The sequence below is a fragment of the Tursiops truncatus genome, chromosome 3 (genome assembly GCF_011762595.2).
Source record: "Tursiops truncatus isolate mTurTru1 chromosome 3, mTurTru1.mat.Y, whole genome shotgun sequence".
Lineage (NCBI taxonomy): Eukaryota > Metazoa > Chordata > Mammalia > Artiodactyla > Delphinidae > Tursiops > Tursiops truncatus.
The window spans coordinates 153833180-153860305 of NC_047036.1; the positions used below are offsets into that span (position 1 = coordinate 153833180).

At 38.0% G+C, this 27126-nt stretch overlaps 1 protein-coding gene across 2 annotated transcripts in view; it reads left to right on the plus strand.

The window, feature by feature from the left end:
* RNF130 (ring finger protein 130) overlaps positions 1 to 6183 on the plus strand; it is a 108012-nt gene extending 101829 nt beyond the window's left edge. For both annotated transcript variants that reach the window (XM_073802888.1, XM_019937443.3), the window contains one exon: positions 5996 to 6183. In XM_073802888.1, coding sequence (XP_073658989.1) covers positions 5996 to 6000 — 5 coding nt within the window. In that variant the 3' untranslated portion in view covers positions 6001 to 6183. The remainder of the gene's footprint in view (positions 1 to 5995) is intronic.
* Positions 6184 to 27126: the final 20943 nt, after the last annotated feature.

Consider the following 27126-nt stretch of genomic DNA (forward strand, 5'->3'; position numbering starts at 1 on the left):
CCTCCACTTCCAGTGACATGATTGTATTACCTCTAACCTGATCTTTTGGCTAGATACTTGTAAGAAGTACCCTTTGGCATCCTTGACATATTATATATTGGGAGGATGTCATGTCAGTTGGCATTCTTCAACCTGCAGATAAATAGCCTCAGCCTCATCCAGCAGGTCAACAGCTAGCTGCTTCTGTTGGGCCCACCTGATGCAGTTTTACTTCAACATAGCACAATGTTAATTGCCCAGATTCTGGAGGCAGGCATACCTGGACTTGACTCCCTGCTCCTCCATATTTTTCTTGTGAGACCTAGGCAGTTATATTTATCTGAAGCTTATTTTAGTCATCCATAAAACAAGAAGTTAGGAGTACATCATAGGGTTGTTGTGAGAATTAGCATATAAAGTGCTTAGCACAGTGCCTCGTACATAATAAGTGCTCAATAAATGTTAGCCAAAACAATTCCTCTGCAATTCTTTCAGAGTTCTATGAATAAGATGGCCATCTGCCTTTATCCTTTGGCAAATGAATTTAATTTTCTTCCATGAAGTAGAATACCGAATCATAAGAGCTCATGAGTACCTGTAATGCAAACCTCAGTTTGGAGAGAAATATTTATTTCACCTGCAGTCACCTCTTTTGTTTACTCCCATACCAACCCATCAAACTAGATGATAATGTAAGCCCACTTCTTTAAAATTTCACAAAAGAGTGAAAACAAATCACAGCAAGTAGCTGCACACTGGGCACTTTTAGAGAATTATTAAGTAATTTAGTAGTCACCTTACTGCCACTCAGAATCAGCCAGGTGCTCAGTCCATGTATCAGATATTTTAGAGAATGCTCAATAGACATGTTACCTATTGTAAGTTAGAGTTCCGCTCATAAATGCCTGCATGACTCAGAATCTAAGTCATAGATCTTAGATCCATGTCTTAGTCCATCCCTTCTCCCATTAGCCTTTGTAGAGGGTTGATACTACAATTGTTCATTTGACTATTATTTCTGTGCCTTCAGTCAAAACCACTCTGAAGGACAATTTCCATGATTCCATGTAGAGAGAGAAACAGAGAGAGAGAGAGAGAGAGAGAGAGAGAGAGAGAGAGAGAGTGTGTGTGTGTGTGTGTGTATACACACACATATGGATGCATGAAAGGATGGTCACCAAAATATTAATGGTGATTATCTTAATTTAGTACAATTTTGGGTGATGTTTTGCTCTCCTGTTGTGCTTTTATGTGTTGATTTTTTTTGTAACTGTAATTACTTAATTTTTTTAAAGACCCTTTTAATTGTAGGGGATAAAAAAAATAATAGCCAGGACTCCCTGGTGGTCCAATGGTTAGCACTCTGCACTTCCACTGCCAGGGTCTTGGGTTCGATCCTTGGTCTGGGAACTAAGATCCCACAAGCCGTGCAGTGCAGCCAAAAAAAAAAAAAGATAGCCACTCTTACTCAATGTCTCTTTCCCAAAAATGTTGATGAAAAATTCCTGTGTGGTTTAATTCCGGAGAAAAGTTTATTTTAGCAGATAAATTTATAATTATTCTTCATTAATGAAGTCTTTGAAATCTATCTTACCTTTTAACTTTTACCAAAAAATTACAATCAAAGTGAGATTGCCTTTTCAATTTAATTGCTCTGTTTCAATTTTCTGGGTAACCTCATCCATTTGTAAGATAGTCTTCTGTATAAATAGATTCTATCTTTTCACATTTTAATGATTTGTCTGGAAATTAGTAGTAAATTCCACCTTATGCTTTCTATCTACTGTTATAGTTTACTTTTCTGACAGTGTTACACTGATTGTATTGTGATGTCAATAAAACCTTGACCCAGTCTAGTCACTGGTGAAACCCTGTGGGCAAGATGAAGCAGTACTGGCCATATATAAAGGCAGGGCTGCGGAACCCAGGCAGGTCCAGGCCTCCATGGGTTGCTGCTCCACTAGGGGTGAAAGCACTCCGCCTCCCTCACTACGCTCTGCGTGTTCACTCAGGGCCTAACTCAGAGATCAATGAAAAGTCCATGTATCTGGGGTCACCCCCTTCTATCGTGATGAAATACTATTTATGTAAGTACTCAACCATGACTACAAACAAATCTACTGAATTTTGAGACTTTGCAAATTTAAACAGGATAGTAGTCAAAGAGGCAAATAAATGTAAGTTAAATATATTTATACATATTAGCTTCCCTAACACTTGTTGTACCTAAGTAAGCAACATTATTGAATTTCAGTTCCCAGAGGAGGTTTTCTGCTCTACTTCATTATTCAAGCAAACCTTGTTAAATCCCAACATTTACCAGCTTACATTTATATAAATCCATTTTTCCCTCAACATAAAAAAGTAAATGTTTATTTGAAAAATAATATTTGTTTTTATTTGAGGAACAAGTTATAAGATATGTGGATGATGTAGGAGAGATTTTGAGTCAAATGGGAGGTTCAGCTAGGTATTCTCTACAGCCCTTTCTTAGTTCCTGGATTCTGATGCATAGAAATCATGTTCTGAGATTTGCAGAGGATTGTAGCCCAGGCATTCAAGATTCAGAACAGTCGCAGGAGGAGGAAATGAATCTGATGTGGTTAACTTGATGAAATAACTGGAACAAATATGAAATCCTGTAGCATAACTGAAGACCAAGAAGCCCTAGCTCTGCGGCAGGTCATTGGGCTTCAGTTGTCCACACCAGTGTTCCCCTTGAGCTGTCCTCCTCTGAGGTTAGTGGTAGAAATTTTTAAGCCAGGTCAAAGGAACTGATGTTTCTATTTTACTCTCTACTCAATATTTCTGAATTGTTTTGCTCGGACTCTTTAATAGGAACGTTGACATATTTCAGTATGAAAGAGTCTGAAAACGTAATCATTTCTATCTTAGGGATGCTTACCTTAGAGGAGACTGGGGTGATGTAAGAGGTGTCCCCAGGTATTTGGAGGACCGCCAAAGATGAGAACAGCTACTGTTTATTGTATGCCTACCAAGAAATTACTCTTGTTTTGGGCTCTGTTACTACCCACATTGCCCCATTTAATACTCATAATGGTCCTGTGGTGACTAGCCAGTGCATACAGAGGGTGATACTTACTGTGTAGCTCTGGAGATATCTACAGGGAGGTAGATTTCCATTTCATGTAAGAAAGAACTTCCTGCCAGTCAGAATTGTCCATCCCTGACATGGGCTGTGTTGAAAGCTAATGAGCTTGCTGGGACCTGCGTATTCAGACAGAAGTTACAAGGCTAAGCTGTTTGGAGGCAGATCCTGCGTCAGGTAGAAGTTCTAAGACTCCTTCTAGTTCTCAGAGTTCCTCTTGAATTGTCTGTCCTAAATGGTCCCTTCCTAGGAGAGATCAGAGCCCAAGGAGAGGGGTAGGGGTCTCTGCTGGCTGCCTCTTTTAGAACCTTCAGGGTCAAAAGCAATGTTTTGTTTGTTTGTTTGTTTTTAACTTATTTATTTTTGGCTGAGTTGGGTCTTTGTTGCTGCGCGCCAGCTTTCTCTAGTTGTGGTGAGTGGGGGCTACTCTTCGTTGCAGTGTGCGGGCTTCTCACTGCAGTGGCTTCTCTTGTTGTGGAGCACAGGCTCTAGGTGTGTGAGCTTCAGTAGTTGTGGCTCGCAGGCTCTAGAGCACATGCATGCTCAGCAGTTGTAGCACTCGGGCTTAGTTGCTCCACTGCATGTGGGATCTTCCCAGACCAGGGCTCGAACCCATGTCCCCTGCATTGGCAGGTGGATTCTTAACCACTGTGCCACCAGGGAAGTCCAAAAGCAATGTTTTTAAAACTCTTTTTTTAACCATCTCCTACTGTAAGAAATACATTTTATATTTTGACCGTGCCCCCACATGTATAACTGAAACAGAAGTTCCACAGACATTTTCCTTACTACATCAGTATTCTCTGATCTATTCTTCTCTGTGCTTTTTTGTTGTGTTGTTGTTAATGTTGGTCATGAACTCCTGCATTGATTTTATGATCCATTAATAGGTTACAGCCTGCAGTTTGAGAAACACTGATCTAAAGATTTTTGAATTTTTAGTTTTCAACCTAAAAACTTTTGCTCACACTAGCACACATCTCTGATTGTTTATTTTCCTGAGACAGCCTTTTTTGTAGCAATACCAGCAAAGATTTGCCCCCAGTTTGATCATGAATACTCTTCTTTGTCTTAGTATTTAGTTCTTTTAGCCACTCTGAGCCTGAGATATATACACAGAGGAGTACCCTGAGGCCCAGAGGGGCTGAGTGACCCCCAAGAAATGCCATAGGAAGAAGGGCATGGGATTCAAGCCCAGTATTTCTGGTTCCAACTCTTTCCTTTACACTGCTTGTCTTTGACTACTCCAGAGAGCCATTTAAGGGCTCCAAATAATGCGGATGAAAAAGATAAATTTGGTTTTCTAAAAACATGGTGACAAAAAGATTACAGCAGCAGAAGCCTTGACTGGACTTCTGTCTTTGACAGTGGTCAATCTTTCACTTTTCAGAAGTGCCTTTAATGTTTGGCTGCATAGTTGTTTATAATTTCTTAGGCAGAAAAAAAAAGTAAGCTTAAAAATCTTTATTTGCCCATTGAAAGTCCTATATCCAGTTTTTCAGAGGAAATGTTATAAAAACAATGTGTTGTCTTAAATATGACCTACAATAAACAAGTGTAGAGCCCTGTTTGCAGTTTCTGTGAATGGCCTTCATACCCAGCCTTTCATTCATTAGGCACCATCTCCCCAGTGTTTGAGGCACCAGGCCTTGCCCTGCAGGAGCCCTGGGGAAAGGGAAGGGGGCTGCACTGCTCAGTGCTCTGCACTGCGGTGCTGGTTGAAGTGACGGAAGAGCCAGGGAGTACCTGCGGACCCAGCACAAGATGACAGGAGTATCACACAGACACAGGGGAACTGCTACTTTTGCCCTGAGGGAGTTGAAAAAGGCTTCCTGGAGGGAGTGACTTAGAAATCAGGCCAGGCATAATTAAAGCACAAGGTGGGAAAAAGCAGAGCAGGTTCAGGGAGTTGTGTGGTTTGACGTGTCTGCTGTAGGTGGTGGCGACAGTAGGCAGACTACAGAATTTGGACTGTTTTTTTGTAACTAGCAGGTGATATCTAAGGCTTTTCAGCAAAAAGAAAATTGCTGATGGCTGAGAAGTTGCTTTCATGGTAGAGACTGGAAGCAAGAAGGTAGGTTAGGTGAAAATACAGAGCTGAAGGAGAAAGTCAGGATGATGGGGAGGAGATAAAACAGGAGATGCTGGAGAGTTGTATGTTGACCAAAGATTAAGAGGTTTGAAGTATGGGTCTGGAATTCTGCCGGGAAAAAAGAGAGCAGAATTGAAGATATGATGTGGGAACCATAGAAATGAACCAGATTCTGTAAGGGTTCAGGAACTAGGGCAGTCCCACAGTGCCAGGCTGCAGAGGGGGCAGCATTAGCCTGAGGGTAATGCAGGAAACTTCCAAAGATGTCAGGTACCTTCAGGCACCTGATTTAGGGACACACACACACACACACGCACGCACGCACGTAAAATCTGGGGAATTCCTGTAAGAAAGCCTTACATCCCTGGGAGTCTGTACTCCTCAAATCTTACTTCAAAATAAATAATGACATATTTGTTTGAGGTATAAAGCAGGAGCATATTGTAAAGACAGCAGCTACAGATTTCAGGGCACTCAGCATTTAGAACATGTGTTCAAACCAGGAAAAGTTGTAAATTGTACCACAGTTGTCCCTGCATTTTTAAACAAAGTGCTGTTAACCTGTACTTTTCCCTGCCTTCCTTTTGGAAGTACTAACACACTTTTAAGTGACTGAGCCACTTGACCTCAGATCTATAGCTGCTGAGTTCAGGAAAATGCTAGTGACTTACTGGCTTTACCCAATTGGTCTGGGAAATACTTGGGGACAACCCCAGGCCACCATTCAGTTAGGATTACTTTCTCTGTTATTTTAAAACATTGACAACTACCCGTTAACTAATTCTTGACCTCTCTTTTTTCCTTTTATTCCATAGGGTAGAATGGTTTTGAAGAAGGAAAAGAATGCTTTCTGACTGATTGCCTTGAGGGAAAAAAGAACCTATTTTTGTGCATCATTTACCAATCATGCCACACAAGCATTTATTTTTAGTACATTTTATTTTTTCATAAAATTGCTAATGCCAAAGCTTTGTATTAAAATAAATAAATAATAAAATTAAAAGACTGTGTTGTTGCGTGTTATTCACCCACTTGTGTTTGGAAGGCTGATTTGGAGATCACATACCCAAAGTTCATTTGTGTGTGTTTCAGAGACAGAACATGCTCGTACTCCCCAGGGGAGGAACAGTGATGCTGTTTCTTTTGGTCTTTTCACATTGGCTCCTGTTGTGCCCAGGTAGGACCCAAGTGTGGGGACATCCTGTGTGGTGATGCTCCCTCGGGCCCTGAACTGAGTTGCTCCATTTTGTTTTCTTCAAGGTCGCCATTCACTCTCTGATAATTTCTTGTTCCTTTGTCGGTGGTTGATCTGACTCCTCTAGAACGTCAGCTCCACAGCCACAGGGACATTTAACTGTGTCACTTGCCACTGTATCTCTGGTACCTAGTAGAGTACTTTGCACATAGTAAGTGCTCAATAAATATTTGGTGGGATGAAAGCGTGAGTGTACGAAAAATTTTCCAAAATACATAACTGATTAGTAATAAATTATATCTGTCCGAGATTTTTTTTTTATGTAGTTTGTACTGTATTCTTTTAAAAACAGTGAATTCTGAAGTTGGATGAGAGCAATTTTACATGTATAAATGAAGTTTTTTTGCATTACTTGTGAGGAAGATGTTGAAATATTTTATGTTATATGAATCTTATGCTTGAAGGGATTATCAGTATGTGTAAATGTGCCCAACCTTCCACCTCAGCATACCTGAGAGTTGAGAATATTCCCACTAGTAGTAATAGGTCCACTACAGTAGTCAATACTCAAATCAGTAGGGGTTGAAGATTCTTTTCTTTTTTTTATTGAGATATTATTCACATACCATGAAATTTACCCTTTTAAAGGGTAAAGCCACTGCAGTGGTTTTTAGTATGTTCACAAGGTCGTACAACCATCACAACTATCTAATTCCAGAACGTTTTTGTCATCCCAGAAAGAAGCCTCATACCCATTAACAGTAACCTCTCACCCCTGCCAGCCCAAAAACCACTAATCTACTCTATGTGTCTATGGATTTGCCTGTTCAGGACATTTTGTTTGTTTGTTTTTTGTTTTTGGTATGAGGGCCTCTCACTGTTGTGGCCTTTTCCGTTGGGGAGCACAGGCTCCGGACGCACAGGCTCAGCGGCCATGGCTCACGGGCCTAGCCGGTCCGCGGCATGTGGGATCTTCCTGGACCGGGGCATGAGCCCATGTCCCCTGCATCGGCAGGCGGACTCTCAACCAGTGCGCCACCAGGGAAGCCCTGTCCAGGACATTTTGTATAAATAGAATCATACAATATGTGGCCTTTTGTGTTTGGCTTCTTTCACTTAGTATACTGTTTTCAAAATTCATCCAGTTGTAGCATGTATCAGTACTTTGTTCTTTTTTGTAGCTGAATAATATTCCATTGTATGGATATATGCTGCATTTTTTTCATCCATCCATTGATGGACATTTGGGTCGTTTCCACATTTTGGCTTTTATGAATAATGCTTCTATGAACATTTGTATACAAATTTTTGTGTGAACATATCTTTTTAATTCTCTTGGGTATATCCCTAGGAGTAGAATTGCTGGGGTATATGTTAACTCTAAGTTTAACTTGTTGAAAAACTACCAAACTGTTTGCCAAGCATCTGTACAATTTCACATTCCTACCAGCAATGTACGGGTTCCAGTTTCTCTGCATCCTCACCAGTGCATATTATTTTCCTTTTTCTAAAAACTTATAGCCATGTCTAGTGAGTGTGAAGTGGCACCTCACTGTAGTTTTGATTTGCATTTTCCTAGTGACTAATGACGTTTCACATCTTTTCATGTGCTTGTTGGCTACTTGAATATCTTCTTTGGAGAAATGTCTATTTAAGTCCTTTGCCCATTTTTAATTGGATTATTTGTCTTTTTGTTACTGAGTTGTAAGAGTTCTTTATACATTCCAGATACTAGGCCCTTATCAAATATATGATTTGCGAATATTTTCTCCTATAAGTTCTCTATTCACTTTCTTGATAGAATCTTTTGAAGTACAAGTTTTTTTGTTTTGGGGGTTTTTGGGGGGGAGTCCAATTTGTCTATCTTTTCTTTGGTTTGTGTTTTAGGAGTCATATCTAAGAAACCATTGCCTAATTCAAGGTCACAAAAACTTTCAAGAGTTTTATAGTTTTAGCTCTTATATTTAGTTCTCTCATCCATTTTGAGTTAATATATGTATATGATGTGAGGTAGAGGTCCAACTTCATTTTTTTTTTTTTTTTTTTGCATGTTGGATATTTATTTGTCTCAGTACCATTTGTTAAAGAGATTATTCTCTCTTCCCCAGATGAATGGTCTTGGCACTCTTGTCAAAAGTTAGTTAGGCATAGTATATGAATTTATTTCTAGACTCTCAGTTCTATTTTATTGGTCCCTATTCTGTCCTTGTGCCAGTATCCCATGGTATTGATTACTATTACTTTGTAGTAAGTTTGAAATTGGGAAGTGTGGGTCCTCCAGCTTTTTCACGATTGTTTTGGCTATTCAAGGCCCCTTGCATTTCCATATGAATTTTAGGATCAGTTTTTAATCTCTGCAAAGAAAGCCCCCTGGGATTTTGATAGGAATTACCTTGAATTTGCAAGTCATTTTAGGTAGTAGAGTCATCTTAACAATATTAAGTCTTCCAATCCATGAACAGGAGATGCCTTCCTATTTATTTATTTAATTTCTGCAGAAATGTGATTGATTTTTGTACATTGATCTTTTATCCTTGCAACCCTGCTGCACTCATTTACTAGCGCTAATAGTTTTTTAGTGGATGCCTTAGAATTTTCTATATACGAGATCATGTCATCTGCAAATAGAGATAGTTTTACTTCTTCCTTTCCAGTCAGGCTGCCTTTTATTTCATTTTCTTTTTTTTTTTTTTTTTTGCGGTACGCGGGCCTCTCACTGTTGTGGCCTCTCCCGTTGCGGAGCACAGGCTCCGGACGCGCAGACTCAGCGGCAATGGCTCACGGACCCAGCCGCTCCGCGGCATGTGGGATCTTCCCAGACCGGGACACGAACCCGTGTGCCCTGAATCGGCAGGCGGACTCTCAACCACTGCGCCACCAGGGAAGCCCCATTTTCTTAATTGCCCCTGGCTAGAGCCTTCATTAGTAGAATGTTGAATAGAAGTGGTAAAAGCAGACATCTATGTCTTGTTCCTGATCTTGAGGGAAAAGCGTTTAGTCTTATCACTGTTGAGTATGATGTTAGCTGTGGGATTTTCACTGATGTCCTTTTATCAGGTTGAAAAGTTCCCTTTTGCTTCTAGCTTGTTGAGTGTTTTTATCATAAACGAGTTTGGGTTCTGTCAAATGCTTTTTCTGTACCTGTTGAGATGATCGTGTGGTTTTTGTCTTATTTTATTAATATGGTATATTATATTAATTGATTTTCATATGTTGAACCAACCTTACATTCCTGAGATAAATCCCAATTGGTCATAATAGGATTATGTTTTTCTATGTTTCAGGATTCAGTTTCCTAGTATTTTGCTGAGGATTATTATATCTATATTCAATGAGGAATATTGGTCTGTAATTTTCTTGTGATGTCTTTGTCTGACTTGGTATTAGTGTAATGCTAGCCTCATATAATGAATTATGAAGTGTTTCCTTCTCTTCTGTTTTTTGAAAGCGTTTGAGAGGAATTGGTGTTAATTCTTAATTGGTGGAATCCACCAGTAAAGCCATCCGGTCGTGGTCTTTTCTTTGTGGGAAGTTTTTTGATTACTGATTTACTCTCTTACTTCTTATAGGCCTATTCAGGTTTTCTATTTCTAGTTAAGTCAATTTCAGTAATTTGTGTCTCTCTAGGAATTTGTCCATTTCATCTAGGTTATCACATTTGTTGGCATACAATTGTCCATAAGATTCCCTTATAATCCTTTTTGTTTCTTCAGTGTCAGTAGTAATGTCCCCTTTCATTCCTGATTTTAGTAATTTGAGTTCTTTTTTGCCTGGTCAAAGATATATGCACCTAACACTTATCCATGGTTTAGCTAGTTATGCCTTGCTAAAGGTTTGTAAATTTTGATCTTTTCAAGGAATGAACTTTTGGTTTTATTGCTTTGTCTATTTTTCTATTCTCTACTTTATTAATTTTCACTCACATCTTTATTATTTTCTCCCTTCTTCTTGCTTTGGGTCTCATTTTTTTTCTTCTTCTCTTAAGGTGGAAGATTATGTTATAGATTTCAGATCTTTCTTTTTTAATATAAGCATTTACAGCTATAAATTTCTCTGTAAGCACAATTTCACCCATCCATAATTTTAGTATGTTTTGGTTTTTATATCATTCATCTTAAGAGTACTTTCTAGTTTCTGCTATGATTTTCCTTTTGATCCATTGCTTGTTTAAATCCCACCTATTTGTGAATTTCCCAAATTTCCTTCTGTTATAGAGTTCTAACTTCTTTCCATTGTGGTTGGAGAACATACTTCGTATGATTTCAGTCATTTTACTTATAGTGAGGCTTGTTTTATAACCTAACATATGGTCTATCCTGGAGAATGTTCCATGTGCAGTTGAGAAGAATATATAGATTGTTGTTGCTGGGTGGAGTGCTCTATAGGTCTAGTTGGTTAATAGTGTTATTTAAATCTTCTCTTTCCTTCTTTATCTTCTATCTAGTGTTCTATCCATTATTGAAAGTAAAGTATTGAAGCCTCCAATGACTGTTGTTGAATTGTCTATTTCTCCCTTTGATTATGTCTGCTTTTGCTTCATGTGTTTGGAGGCTCTCTTGTTAAGTGCATATGGGGTTAAAGGATTTTTAAAAGCTGCACAGGTTATTCATTACATCATTATTCATTGAGATTCACTGGTTCAGTCGTCCTCCTGATATTTCCAGCCAACTCTAAATGCTAGAGAGTTAAGCTCAGTGTGTTTGATCTTACCCTCTAGAATGGGTTCTGTTGCCTTGACATTCTCCTTAATACCTACAAAATGTTTTTCACTTATTAGTATTTTCATCAATTAATAGTATAGTTCCTCCCCGCCTACCTTTATCCAGTGAAAATCAAATTAGTTGTTCCCGCTCCTCTATTTCCCATTTATGATGAATTGTTATTTTCCTTCATCAACAGTCAGGAGATGTAGGACTATTTAATGGCAATGTTACTGTTTCTATTACTGTTACTTTCACCCTTTTCACATTATTTCAAGTCCTAGCAGAGAGTAAGACTAAGAAAAGTAGGTGCTGTTCAGACCAAATACAGACTTTTTACAAAAGCTAAGAAATAAAATGAGTGAATTACTAGGATAGGGCTTTCCATTAATCTTAGGGAAGATTTGCATCATCCATTGAAATTTGAACCTTCTGTTTTGTGGCTTTGAGATTGAACTGACATTGTCAAGTTTTTACATCTCAATTATTTCATGGTCTCAGTGCTCTTTAAAGTGTGGGATTTGTTCCTTAGAACCAAAGTTAGAATTAGCATCAAAATACAGTTGCTTATTTCTTCATGGGCATGGTGCTATCAACTAAGAAATCAGCTTTATGAATTGAAGCAATGTATGAAATTGAATAATTCTTGTTTACTATTTTAAAAATTATTGAGTGATCAGAAATTAGTCTGGAACAGATGTGATATTTCAGAGTTTTTAAACCCTTCTTGGACAGACTTTTGTAATGCATGAGGCATAGGTTGTTTTGTTTTTTACACACACACATATAGTATTATTCAAGAGTATTTTATTTCAAGGAAGCCTCAGTGTTTACAATAGACCAAAAGTTGGTAAGAATTTAGTCCAAAGAGCCTCCAACAGGAATGCAGCTTACCTGATCCTGCCTGGCAACTTCAGACCTGAAGAAATTAAATCTGACTTCTCTTTGGCCAGCTGGGTTGTAACTTTAGGCTTTTTAATAGTTGAGAAAAGATCCTGAAGGTTCCTTGACTTTTTATCTACCAAATTATTTGGTTATGCTAAATTCCTTATCAAGACAGTTTAAGAATAGAACTTAATGGCAACAGATAATACAAAGAATCCAGTTGAAATAGAAACTGCCATTCTAGATCTCTGCTGTGAAGCTGGGCAGGAGAAAACTTAACTATAGCTAGCAGTTCAGATCACAGGATGTGCCAGACACCATGCTGAGTGTTTTATATACATTATAATTTTCATCTTGGCAGCATCCCAATGAGAGAAGTTATAGCTCTTCTCTTACAAATTAAGAAATTGAGGCTTAGAGAAGGTCAAGTAACTTGGCCAAAATGACTCACCTATTAAGTGGCAAAGTCAGAAATGAGACCCTGGCAGCCCAGGGTTATTGTTCCTAACTGCTGGCCACCCTTCATCCATGAGACAATTGGGCCAGTATTTGTTAGGTTGTGCACAGTTTTGTTGTTGTTGTTGTTGTTGTTGTTGTTTTGCAGTACGCGGGCCTCTCACTGCTGTGGCCTCTCGCGTTGCGGAGCACAGGCTCCGGACGCGCAGGCTCAGCGGCCACGGCTCACGGGCCTAGCCGCTCCGCGGCATGCGGGATCCTCCCGGACCGGGGCAGGAGAGTCGGCAGGCGGACTCTTAACCACTGCGCCACCAGGGAAGCCCTGTGCACAGTTCTTGTACTTGAGGAATTCAGAGTCTCAGGAGAAAAACAGGAAAATAAACAGAGGGAACTGAAGGGAAAGCTTTATATATGCACACATATTATATATATATATACACACACCAATATATAGTGTATGTATTTATTTGTTTTATATATAGTGTGTGTGTATCACAGAAAAATGGACAGAGTATATATACACACACTATGTTTTTAAAGTTAATGAATAACCACAATAATAATAGCTAACCTATAGTGCTTACTATGTGATAGGCACTCTTCTAAACATTTTGCATATATTAACTCATTTAATCCTTGCAACAATCCTATTATTAACCCCATTTTACAGATGAGGAAACAAGTTTAGAGAAATCCAATAACTTGCCAAGGTTAAAGTGCTAGTAAGTAGCTGCAGCTAGACTCCAGTGCATATAGCCTGGCTCCGGTGTCTGTTCTAACCCCCTTTCTGCTTTGTCTCTTAGAGAAGCTCACCAAGTGGAAGGTAGGTTACAGGGCATGCTGACCACAGGACCCATGTGTGCAAAGCATAATAGTAGGAAAGTCTGAGAAGTGTGATGGGCTTGGATTTAGGACACAAGCAGGGCTGGTGAGAAGAGTTTTTCTAGAGCTAGAGATGGCGATGCTCTGCACAGAGCATGGGCTTTCCAGTGGGGAGCCATGAAGAGGCTCGTGCATTTTAGCAGGTATGAATTAGAGGCAGACTGGCTCCTGAAATTAAAATACTGGGGTCACTGAAGAAAGCAGGTAGAGGTGCTGGTTTAGAACATTACAGCTTAGAAGCTACCTTAAACAAGCCAGCAGGTAAGAAATGGGATGAAAACAGTTGGGTCAGTGACAAGGGGAAGATTCTAGAAACCCGTAAGTAAGGAGACCTCTAGGAAGAATTCACTCAGTGCAGCAGAGCTTTATGAGTGCATTTATGCTGACTCAGAGTACAGCTCAGAGAGGAGTTTTGAAATTGTCTTGGGGAAATACTTTCTTTACTGAGGAGTCAAAAAGCAGGTATAAATAACAGGAGCTAGGGTAGCAGCTAAACCTGAGTTTGACCTGAGCATAAGAAAGGGTAATGGCAAACCCAGGTGATGAAAAGATGCCCAAGATGGGTGGGCTATATTGGTGGCAACAGCCTGGCCATTCTTTGATGAGGCTTCAAAAAACTGAGAAGAAATCTAGTAAATCTTAAAATTATCCAGTTCCTTTTTCATGAAAGTTCCTTTTGAGGAAAGTGTCAGTCAGTCTTTCCTAATCAAGGGAAAAGGGCTTTTCTCACCCTGGGTGAGGAAGCTGAGGCACCATTGCCCTCTGCCTTAAGGGGGTGCCTCTTCCTGCTCAGGCTGCCCCAAAGCTCAGGGCGAAGTTGGGCACTTGGCCAGAGGTGGACCTGACCTGACCCTTCCTCTGGGAGGCTTCTTGCCTCATGACCTCCATACACACACGCTACCACACGTGACTAAAACAAGAACAGCCTACACACGTGGGCAACGAAGAATGTTCAGAATTCAAGGCACAAATGACTTAATTTCTGTCCCAGAAAAGGGAGTTCTCCAGCATTTTGCTTTTGGTCACAGGCATATCATAACTATAGTGTAGGGAAGTTGTGTCTTAGCAGGTAGGGGTAGTTTATAAAGGCAAAAGACAAAGTGTAGCCCAAATTACATTTGAAAAATCCCTCAAATCCCAGTGAAATGCTGACAGGGGGTATACAGGAGACTGCAACTTACTGAAGAAACGTCAGAGTCATGTACTCCTGTCACTCTTCTAGCAGGGCAGATACTCCTGGTATGGGGTGACAGGCAGACTCACCCCCACTATTTAAATGTTCTCTCTCTCACCCTCCTCTTCCACCTTTCTCTCCTGGCATTTATTGTTGAGTGGGTATATAAATGTACATTGAAACTCAGGCTCCCACTCTCTAAACCGGGATGGAATCCTCTTCAACAGAAGTATTCATGTGCAGCCTAAGACAGACATAAAAGTTCACAGCAGCAGAGCATAGTATTTAGGTTCCTGTCAAGGCCAGCACTGCTAAGCTTTGGGAGAAGCAAATTGAATTTTTATTGACCCTCGGAGTACTTAACCTACACAGCCAGCTAAGTTAACTGAAACAACAAAGCAGCATCTCTTTGGTGCTGTAGACCGATGTGATCCACACATTCGAACATGTAGTCAGGCGACAGAGGTATGAGTCCCAGACCAGCCCCTTCCTGACTGGGTCAGTCACTTACCCTCTCACAACCTCAGTTTCTCAGCAGTGGAATGAAAGTTACAATAATAGCCACACAGGGCTGTGAGAAATAGATGATTTGTGAAGGTGCCTGGCATATAGTGTTACCCAATAACGTTTGTTCCTTCCTTGTATGGAAAGATGGACTGACCTATAAAAGTCCTTCCTAGTGTTGATAATAGGAAAGCCTTGCTCAGGCATCCTTCGGACCAGGAAAGGCTCCACACTGCTGAGGTTTTACAACTGATCTTCTATTCCATGCTTGGGTCCATTGGGCACCACTACCTCTCCCTCATGTCTACCCATGCTCATCTTCATCAAGGAACAGGGGTCCTGGGTCCAGGTGAGAACTCATGAAGCCCTTTGAAAGGTCTCTTGGAAAAGCTGTCTCACCTCCAACCACGATCCCTGTTTTACATGAGGAAAGCTTATGGGAAAATTCTGGTCATTTATCACTTTTCAACAGGTGCAACCACCATTAAACCTAAAGCTTTGCTGCTTGTGAGCAAATATTTGCATCTGATCTAGAAATGGGGCCCACAGGCTAGAAATGACGCAAAGAAAATAGGAGGAAAGGGGACTAGGAAGGGGGGTGTAGTAGCCCCCATTCACAGAGCTAAGCACCGTCACCCCTGGAGCCTCACTCCAAGTGAACTCTTGATTCCTCAGGGTAAAGAAGACTTGAGCATTGTCTAATTTCTTTAAGAAGACACAAGATAAAGATTTGTAGATTACATTGTTACATTAATTATAGGAATGCAAGGTTTCCATAGTGAAAGTAATTCTTAAAATTTGCTGAAAACTTGTGTCTTCACTTATGTTCTATTTTTTTAATTTCTTGAAAAGAAAGAGAAGTAGTAGCAACATTGTATTTTTTATTTTTTTATTTTTTATTTATTTATTTTTTATTTTTGGCTGCGTTGGGTTTTCGTTGCTGTGCGCGGGCTTTCTCTGTTTGCGGCGAGCAGGGGCTACTCTTCATTGCGGTGTGTGGGCTTCTCATTGCGGTGGCTTCTCTTGTTGTGGAGCACGGGCTCTAGGCACGCGGGCTTCAGTAGTTGTGGCACACATGCTCAGTAGTTGTGGCTCGCAGGCTCTAGAGCACAGGCTCAGTAGTTGTGGCGCACGGGCTTAGTTGCTCCGCGGCATGTGGGATCTTCCTGGACCAGGGCTCGAACCCGTGTCCCCTGCATTGGCAGGCGGATTCTTAACCACTGCACCACCAGGGAAGCCCAACATTGTATTTTTTAAATCCAAGTTGTTACCAGGACTTTTGTAAAGTCCTTGGGAAGTTTTTGAAGTTTAATTAAATTTTGATTGCCTTAGAAAAGGTATACCTTCTTATTTACTATTGCCATTTCTTATGCAGCATAAGAAACAAATCAGTTAATGGTGTTGCAACTAGGGTGTTTTAAATTATCGTTAAACGTTTTTTGCAGTTTGATCATAACTGTAATCCAAGTTACTTATGTTTTAAGAGTACAAAACTGAAAGATAACTTAAGTTTTGGATTCAGATTTACCAGGATTCAACTTCTAGCTTTATGATCTTGAGCAAGTTTTTTAATCTCTCTGAGCCTTAGTTTCCTCTCTGTGAAATAAGAATAACTTTTCTATCTTATGGGATTGTTGTGAAATTGTATATAAATGTTAAGTTTTCCTGGGACTTACCTGGTAGTCCAGTGGCTAAGACTCTGTGCTCCCAATGCAGGGGACCCAGGTTCAATACCTGGTCAGGGAACTAGATCCCACATGCTGCAACTAAGAGTGTGCATGCCACAGCTAAAAACCCGCATGCCACAACGAAGATCCTGCACTCGGTGACGAAGATCCCGCATGCTGCAACTAAAACCCGATGCAGCCAAATAAATAAATAAATAAATATTTTAAAAATAAATGTTAAGTTTTTCCCTTTTATCACCTTTTTCTTGTACTTAGAAATCATTTTAAATTATTTTTCTGAATAAATAATGTATGTACATGATTTTTTAAAAAGTCAAAATAGTACAGAAGAGTGTAAGGTGAAAAGTACATCTCCCTGTCACCCTGACCCAGTGCCCCAGGCCTCATCCAGCAGTCTCTGTTGCCTACATGTACAGTTCCAGAGAGATTTCATGCAGAGAGAAGCATATTCTTTCACACGCACCTTTTTAAAACAGTTACTAGCATCATATATGATGCTTCCCCCCCACAAAATCTCTCCTATACATAGTTTTAAACATATTATCTATTGGTCACTGATCTATTAATTTTCCTTTATCCCCAAAGGAAAAAAAAGAAAGACATTTCTGAGGCTTTCTGCCAAACCAAAGACAGAAAACAGTTAGATGACAAGTTAGCCTAGGGTGTTTCAAGAATTAAATGTTAACATCCCTGAAGAAAACTTTACACCTTTGAAGTAAAGAAATCTCAGAGAGAGACTCACAAATACTGTCACAAGATGCTCTAATGGTTACATTTGTAAACAATTAGGACTTATGCTTTTGTGAATGTTTCCTGTCTTCATGTTAACCTTACAAGTGTCCCCTAAATGGCTCTACAGGATTCTCTTTCGTTTTTACATCTGCATCAACTATCCCCTTAACTGTCTAAATTCCTTTTTACAAAAGCTTGCAATGTCAAGGCATAGACAGGCTTCCATTTTCTCTTTGCTAGAACTGAGTCAGAAAACATATACTTAAAATTTGAGACCAAGAATTTAGGAAACAATAGGTTATCCAGAAAATAATATGCAGACCATTATATTCTTCTCCCCCAATATTTGGAGATTTTCCCACATCAGTGCATACATATCTGTCTGCCTCATTTTCTTTAATATTAACAAATGCATTGTGTATTGAATCAGTTCTCAACTGATGGACATTTCAGTTACTTAAAATCTTCATAATCTTTATGAAAGTCATATAGCTGCCAAAAATCAATGATATACAGAAGTAGCAAGTGGTGGTTAATTACTGGCTTTTTGATTGTATCTTACTGTGAAAGCCCTTTTTATTTCATGCTGAGAGAGTTCCAAGTTAAAACTATTTAAACACTAATTAGTGGTTGCTAATTGGGATAGTATACATCCCAGTCAGCTCAATTTTATGGAGTATTTACTGGCCCAATGTGAAGACACTGAAATAAAATATATCTGAGTTGTATCCATGAGTAGTTTTTGGTCTAATTGGGGAAGGAAGATTAAAAAAAAAAAACAACAACAAGTAGGACAACACACATAATCAGGTACTTATATTTTGCAGAGAATTGCAAAATCTTCTCTTTTATCTTTTTAAATTGCATTAATCAATTTCAGGATTTGAAGGTCTAGAAGGGACTTTAAGCCACACTAAGAGAACTCTAAGCCAATTGATAATAAATTGATCAGGTTTCCACTATTGGAAATGTGGTTATGTCATTACTAACTTGTTGCAGTTCAACCATCATACCAAGCACAACCAGCAAATATGGAAAAAGCATTTTTTCAAACATTCTATCTTAAGACATTGAAGAGCTATCAATGCAGTGAGGACTTCAGGAGCCACAAGCCCAGAGAAAAGGGAAGTTCAACAATGAGCATTTGAGGCATTTGCTAATTCATAAACAATAGCTGTGAAGTGACCAAAATGTGGTGGCTGACAGACGGAGATGAGGAGAGCTCAGGCAGTCCTGTTGGGCTTGTGAGACAAAACTTAGAGTTCAGGGCCCACCAAGGAGAACAAACCCTGATAAACACCCTAGGCTTTCCATTGGAATCCCCAGAGGGCTTACTCTGCAACTAGAGGATGAACTAGAATTTGACTAGCCTTTTCAAAAACTGAAGTGCAACTCTGAATTTGCTTCATTTCTGATTGGATTAACGTGACATACCCATACCCTAAAAGTGGTATGTTTCCACCCAAGGCAATAGGAAATCCTCTGGAGGAAGGTACCACCATCAGCAGCCTCAGATTATCACACTTTTCATATATAATGTCTAGCAATCCATCAAAAGTACCACGCATACCAGATGACCAAGTGACCAAAAAAGAGAAAAAGCAAAGAATAGAACTAGATCCACAAGAAATACAAATATTGGAAATATAAGACATAGAATTTAAAATAACTTTAAGTATTTTTAGGAAACCAATGACAAGATGGATAATTTCAGCAACTAAATAGAAACAACAAGGAATTATATGGAATGTGAGGACTGAAAAATATACTAGTTGAAAGTAATAACTCAATAGAAGGTTTAACATCAACTTAAACATCACTGAAGAAAGGATTTATGACCTGGAAAGGAGAAAATATGCAACCTGAAACACAAAAAGAAAAAGAGGAGAAAAATACAGAAAAAGGCATAAGAGAGTTTAGATTGTGATGAAAAAAATCTAATTTACATGTAATTCAAGTCATAGAAGGCAAGGAGATAAATTGAGGCAGAGCAATATTTGGATAGATAATGGCTGGGAATTTTCCAGAACTAACAAAAGACATCAAACCACTGATTCAAGGAAACCATACCAATAGTAAAAGTGAAAAAAAAAAGGGCAAAGAAAAATTTAAAAGCAGTTAGAGGAATAAAAGATACTTCCTTAACTGAGAAGAAATTCACATAACAAAAAATTAACCATTTTAAAGTGAACAATGGCATTTAGTATATTCACAATATTGTGTAACCACCACTTCTATCTAGTTTTTTAAAGTTTTCAACATCCCAAAAGGAAACCCCCTACCCATTAAGTCATTGCTCCCTATTCCACTCTCCCCAGCCCCTGGTAACCACCTCATCTGTGTTCTGTCTCCATGGGTATGCCTGTTCTGGATATTTCTAATAATTGAATCATATGGAATACGTGACCTTTTTTGTCTACCTTCTTTCACTTAGCATGTTTCAAGGATCATCCACATCACAGTATGCATGTATCTGTGCTTCATGCCCTTTTATGGTTGAATAATAGTATAATAGTTTGTTGTATCTATATATATGCCACAATTTGTTCATCCATTCATCTATTGATGAACATTTGGTCTACTTCCACCTTTTGGCTGCTGTAAATAATACTGCTATGAATTGGTGTACAAGAATTTGTTTGCATCCCTCTTTTTTTTTTTTTTTTCGTAGTACATGGGCCGCTCACTGTTGTGGCCTCTCCCATTGCGGAGCACAGGCTCCGGACTTGCAGGTTCAGCGGCCATGGCTCACGGGCCTAGCCACTCCACAGCATGTGGGATCTTCCCAGACCGGGGCATGAACCCGTGTCCCCTGCATCGGCAGGCAGACTCTCAACCACTGCACCACCAGGGAAGCCCCTGCATCCCTCTTTTTAATTCTTTTAGGTATATACCTAGGAGTGGAATAGCTGAGTCATATGATAATTAATTCTATGTTTAACTTTCTGAGGAACCTCCAAACTGTTTTCTACAGTGGCTGAACCATTTTATATTCCCACCAGCAATGTACAAGGATTCAAATTTCTCTACATTCTCATCGGGACTTATTATTTTCCTTTTTTTTTTAAATTATAGCCAATTCTAGTGGGTGTGAACTAGCACCTCATCATGGTTTTGATTTGATTTTCCTAATGACTAATGACATTGAGCATCTTTTCTTGTGCTTGTTGACCACTTATATGTTCTTTAGAGAAATGTATATTCAAGTCCTTTGCCCATTTTTTATAAATTGATTTATTTTATTTATTTATTTTTGACTGCATTGGGTCTTCATTGCTGCATGTGGGCTTTCTCTAGTTACAGCGAGTGGGGGGCTCCGCTTTGTGGCAGTGCACGGGCTTCTCATTGTGGTGGTGGGCTTCTCATTGTGGTGGCTTCTCTTGTTGCAGAGCACAGGCTCTAGGTGCGCGGGCTTCAGTATTTGTGGTGTGCGGGCTCAGTAGTTGTGACTTGTAGGCTCTAGAGTACAGGCTCAGTAGTCGTGGCGAACAGGCTTAGTTGCTCTGCAGCATGCGGCATCTTCCCAGACCAGGGCTCAAACCCGTGTCCCCTGCATTGGCAAGCAGATTCCTAACCACTCTCCCACCAGGAAAGCCCTGCGCATTTTTAAATTGGATTGTTTGTCTTTTTGTTACTGAGTTGTAAGAGTTCCTTATATATTTCAGATACTACACCCTTATCAGATATATGATTTTCAAAGAGTTTCTTTCATTCTTTGTCTATTCACTTTCTTGATAATGTCTTTCAAGCACAAATTTTTAATTTTGAAGGAGTCTTTTTTTTCTTTCATTGTTTGTGTTTTTAGGTGTCATATCTGAGAGACCATTGCCTAATCCAAAGTCACAAAAACTTCCAGAGTTTTGTAGTTTTAGCTCTTATGTTTAGATCTTCATCCATTTTGAGTCAACATATGTATGTGATGTGAGGTAGAGATACAAATTCTTTTGCATGTAGATATCCATTTGTCCCAGTACCATTTGTTGAAGAGATTATTCATTTTTCCCTGTTGAATAGTCTTGGTACCCTTGTCAAAATTCAGTTGAGCATAATATATGAGTTTATTCATGGACTCTCAATTCTATTTTTTTGACTCTATGTCTGTCCTTGTGCCAGGATCACATGGTATTGATTACTGTTGCTTTGTAGTAACTTTGAAATTGGGAAGTGTGAGTCTTCCAACTCTGTTTTTCCTCCTTCAATATGAAATATATTACTTTCTTAATTTTAATTTTATTGGAGTATCATTGATTTACAATGTTGTGTTAGTTTCAGGTGTACAGCAAAGTGATTCAGTTATACATATAATATATTCATTATTCTTTAGATTCTTTTCTCTTATAGGTTATCCTAGAACATTGAGTACAGTTCCCTGTGCTGTACAGTTGGGCCTTGCTGGTTATCTATCTTATATGAAATATATTACTTTTAAAGTAGCAACAGAGGACTGACAGTTGGTGTCTTGACAGAAACAATGGAAACCAGAAAACAGTGGAATGAAGTGTTATGGGAAAAACATGCCAACCTAAAAACCTAGGGAAAAAAATTCATCAAAAATAAAGATGAGGGGACTTCCCTGGTGGTCCAGTGGTTAAGAATCCATAGTGCAATGCAGGGGACACCGGTTCAATCCCTGGTCAGGGAACTAAGATCCCACATGCCGCGGGGCAACTAAACCCTCATGCCATAACTACAGAGCCCACTCTGGAGCCTGCACACCACAACTAGAGAGAATCCCTCACACCACAACAAAGAGCCCACGGGCTGCAACTAAGACCCAATACAGCCAATAAATAAATAAATAAATATTTTTTTTAAATTATGATACTCTTAAAAGTTTTTTTAAAAATAAAGATAAACTTATAAAAATAAAGATGAAACAAGACATTTTCCAACAAACAGAAACACTGAAAGGGAGTTCTTCAGGCAGAAGAAAATTATTCCAGATAAAAACATTGAGATGCAGGAAAATTCAACAGCAACATCAAGGGTAAATATTCAGGTAAAATGACAATCGATGTAATATAAAACACTAATAATAATGTCTTGTGGAAATTAGTTGACATTAATTGCACAAAAAGATGGGAGAGGATAAATGGAATAAAAGTATTCTTAAGACACTTGTATTTACAGGAATAATTAAAAACACCAATTTATATTAGATGTTAATAAATCAAAGATACATGTTGTGATCCAGGGTAACAACTAAAAAAATAATGGTCTCTAGGTTAGCAAAACCACTAAAAGAATAATAAATAATATATAATAAACTTATGAGGGAGAATGGAATAATAAAGTCATCTTTAAGAAGAGTTAAAAATAAAAAGGAGGAAAATAATATGGAACAGGTCGGATAAATACAAAACAATATAATGATAAATTTAAATCCCAATATGTCAGTAATGAATGTAAATGGATGCTTAAATACTCAAAGATAAATATAGACTAGATTTAAAATTTATATACATATACATCAATGAATGTGTAATAGTTCTTTAATATGAGACAGAAATGTTGAAAGTAAAATGATAGAAAAATATATACCATGTAAATATTAACCAAAAGAAAATTCTTATATAAATATAACAAAATATGCTTTAAGGTAAAGAGAGACACTTCATAATGATGAAGGAGTTAATCCATCATGAAGAAAACAGTTCTAAATTTCTGCACCTAATATATCTTCAAAATATATGAAGGAAAAATTGACAGATCTAAAATAAGACAGTTCCACTATCACAGTGGGAATTTTATTTTTTTAATTAATTAATTTTATTTATTTATTTTTGGCTGTGTTGTGTCTTTGCTGCTGCACTCAGGCTTTCTCTAGTTGTGGCGAGCGGGGGCTACTCTTCATTGCGGTGCACGGGCTTCTCATTGCAGTGGCGCCTCTTGTTCTCTTGTTGAGCACAGGCTGTAGTTACCTGGGCTTCAGTAGTTGTGGCACAGGGGCTCAGTAGTTGTGGCTCACGGGCTCTAGAGCGCAGGCTCAGTTGTTGTGGCATACAGGCTTAGTTGCTCCGCGGCATGTGGGATCTTCCCAGGCCAGGGATTGAACCCGTGTCCCCTGCATTGGCAGGCAGATTCTTAACCACTGTGCCACCACCAGGGAAGTCCCAGTGGGAATTTTAAACACACCTCTTGGTAACAAGCAGAGAAATACTCATTAAGGATCTAGATTTGAACAACATAATTAATAGACAAAATGTAATTGACATATATATGGCACTCGTCAACTACAGGATATATATTATTTTCAAGTGTACATAGATCATTTACTAGAATAGACCATATTCTTGGTGATAAAGCAAATGTCAACAAATATATAAGGATTGATGTCATACAGAGTATGTTTTCTGACCACTGGAATTAAGTTAGAAATCAATAACAAAAAGATATTGGAATGATAGGAATCAAGTAATAAACTTCTAAAAAAAAACCTCATGAGTCAAGAAATTGCAGCTGTAATTATAAAAAAAAATTTTTAATTGAATGTCAATAAAATCACAGCATATCAAAACTTGTGTGATGGGGCTTCCCTGGTGGCGCAGTGGTTGAGAGTCCGCCTGCCGATGCAGGGGACGCGGGTTCGTGCCGCGGTCCGGGAGGATGCCACATGCCGCAGAGCGGCCGGAGCCTGTGCTCCGCAACGGGAGGGGCCGCAGCGGTGAGAGGCCCGCGTACCGCAAAAAAAAAAAAAACTTGTGTGATGCAGCTAAAGCCATGTTAGAGGGAAATCTGTGGCTTTAAATGCATATATTAGAACAGAAGAAAGGCTAAAAATCAGTTTTGTAAGCATTCCTCTCAGTTAAAGAACAGCAAACTGAATCAAAGGAAATAATAAAGATCATAAATTAATTTACTAGAAAACAAATATACAGTAGAAAAAAAATTAACCAAGTAAAAGTTGTTTCTTTGAAAAGACTAATAAAATTGACAACCTCTGCTGATCAAGAAAAAAGACCCAAATGACCCATAAGAAGAACAAAAAAGAGGACATCAGTACAGAGCTTACATACATTAAAAATAAGAATAATAAAGTTCATAAAAGCAGAAAGTAAAATGGTAGTCACCAGGGATCAGAAGGAGGGGGGGAAATGGAAATTGTTGTTTAATGGGTATAGATTTCAGATTTGCAAGGTGAAAAAGTTCTTCAGATGTTTCACAACAATGTGAATATACTTAACACTACTCAACTATACACTTAAAAATGGTTAAGATGGCAAATTTTATGTTATGTTTTTTACTATAATAAAAAAATTAATAATAAGAGTATTATGACAACTTTGTGTTAAGAATCTCTGAAATTTAAATGAAAATGGACAAATTCCTTGAAAAATACTAATTACCAAAATTGACACAGAAGAAACAGGAAATCTGAATTCTCCTACATCTAAGTAATAAATTAAAGTCATATTTTAAAATCTTCCCTCAAAGAAAAACTCTAGGGGTAGGAGATTAACAGGTACAAACTACTATGTATAAAATAAGCAAGATACAAGGATATAGTGTACAGCACAGGGAATATAGCCAAATTTTATAATAATTTTAAATGGAGTATAATCTATAAAAATATTGAATCACTATGCTGTATACCTGAAACTAATGTAACATTATAGATATTATATTATTAATGTTATAACATCAACTATAATTTTTTAAATAATTAATTAATTTAAAAAAAATTTTTAAACTCTAGGCCTAGGTGGTTTCACTGATGAATTGTTTATAACATCTAAGGAAGAAATAAAACAGTCTTACACAAATTTGTCCAGAGAAGAGAAAAAGAGGAATACTTCCAAGTCCTTCACTGAGAGCAGCATAACACTAACACCAAATCATGACAAAGACATTACAAAAAGGAAAATTACAAGTTAATTTACTATATGAATATAGATACAAATATTCTAAATAAAATATTAGCTAAATGAATCTGACAATATATAAGTAGGAAAAATTACAGCCAAGTTAGATTTGTTAAAAAATGCAAGGTTGAAAATCAGTGCGATTCAACACATTAACAGAATGAAAGTGAAAAGTCGTATTTTTATCTTAATAGATACAGAAAAGACATTTGCTGTAATTCAGCACCCATTCTTCCTTATCTAATAGTGAGTATTTTCAAAACTACAGCAAACATCATACTAAATAATGAAATATTTAAAACTTTTCCCTAAGATTGGAAATCAAGATACCTCCTGTGATTTCTCCAACATTTTATTGGCAGTCTTAGCCAATATGAAAAGACAAGAAAAAGAAATAGATGTAAGGATTGGAAAGGAAGAAATAAAACTGTCACTATTTACAAACAACATAGTAGTATATGTAAAAACTCCAAAAGACTCCACAAATCAGCTCTTAAAATGAATAAGTAAATTTAGCAAGGTCAATTTTCTTTCTATATGCCAACAATAAGCAATTAAAAATGAAATTTTTTAAAAGATACCATTTACAAAAGCATCAAATATGCATCAAATACTGAGGAATAAATCTAAAAGAATATGTGCAAGATTTCTACACAGAGAACTATAAAGCATTGAGAGAAATTAAAGATGACTGAAATAAATGAATATACCAGGTTGATAGGTTCTAAGACTCAATATTATAAAGATGTTAATTCTCCCCAAATTGACCACTGCAGGTTCAAACAGACCCCAGTAGGGGTGTGTGTGTGTGTGTGTGTGTGTGTGTGTGTGTGTGTGTGTGTGTGTGTAAAATTTGACAAGCTGATTGTAAAATTTACATGGAAATTTAAAAGGCCAAAAATAACAAGACAATCTTGAAGAATGATGAAGTGGAGGAATTACTGAACTCGATATTAAGACTTTTTATAAAGGTACAGTAATTAAGATTGTGAGGTATTGATACAAGGATGGACAAATAGCTGAATAGAACAGAATATGGTCCTAAAACGACCATGCATTTATGAACACTTGAATCATACAAAGGTATCACTGTACCATAGTGAGTATAAGGATGGTCTTTTCAATAAGTGGTGCTGCATCAACTGAATATCTGTAAAGAAAGAATGAATCTTGATTCCTACTTCACACCATACTCAAAAATGAATTTGAAGTGGAGCATAGACCTAAATATGAATGGTAGAACAATGAAGCTTCTGAAAGATAAAGTAGAATATCTTCAAAACCTTGGGATAGGCAGTTTCTTAAACAGGACTCAGAAGAGCACTAACCATAAAATAAAAGATAGATAAATTGGTCCACACTAAAATTAAGAAATTCTGTTCATCACAATACACTATTTTAGAAGAAAACCTATAATACTTATAGCAAAGTAATAACTAATACATATATTACTTACATAATGTCATAAGTAATACTTACGACAAAGGACTCATACTCAGAATAAAGAAGGAAAAGACTGACAACCTGATAGAAAAATGAGCAAAAGAAATAAATACATGTTTCAGGATGAGCAAGATGTATAAACAGCCTAAAAACATATTAAAAAGTGCTCATCCTTTTTAGACATCAGGGGATGTAAGTTAAAACCACAATGAAATACCATTATATACCCACCAGAAGTGCAAAAATTTAAAAGTCAGAAAATATCAACAATTAGTGTAGATATAGAACAACTGGAATTCTTATCCACTGGTGGGGGTAAAAATTGTTACAGCCACTTTGGAAAACTGCCAGTATCTGCCAAAACTGCCAGTATATGCATACCCTAAGACCCAACAATTTCACCCCTAGTTTACCTAAGAGAATTG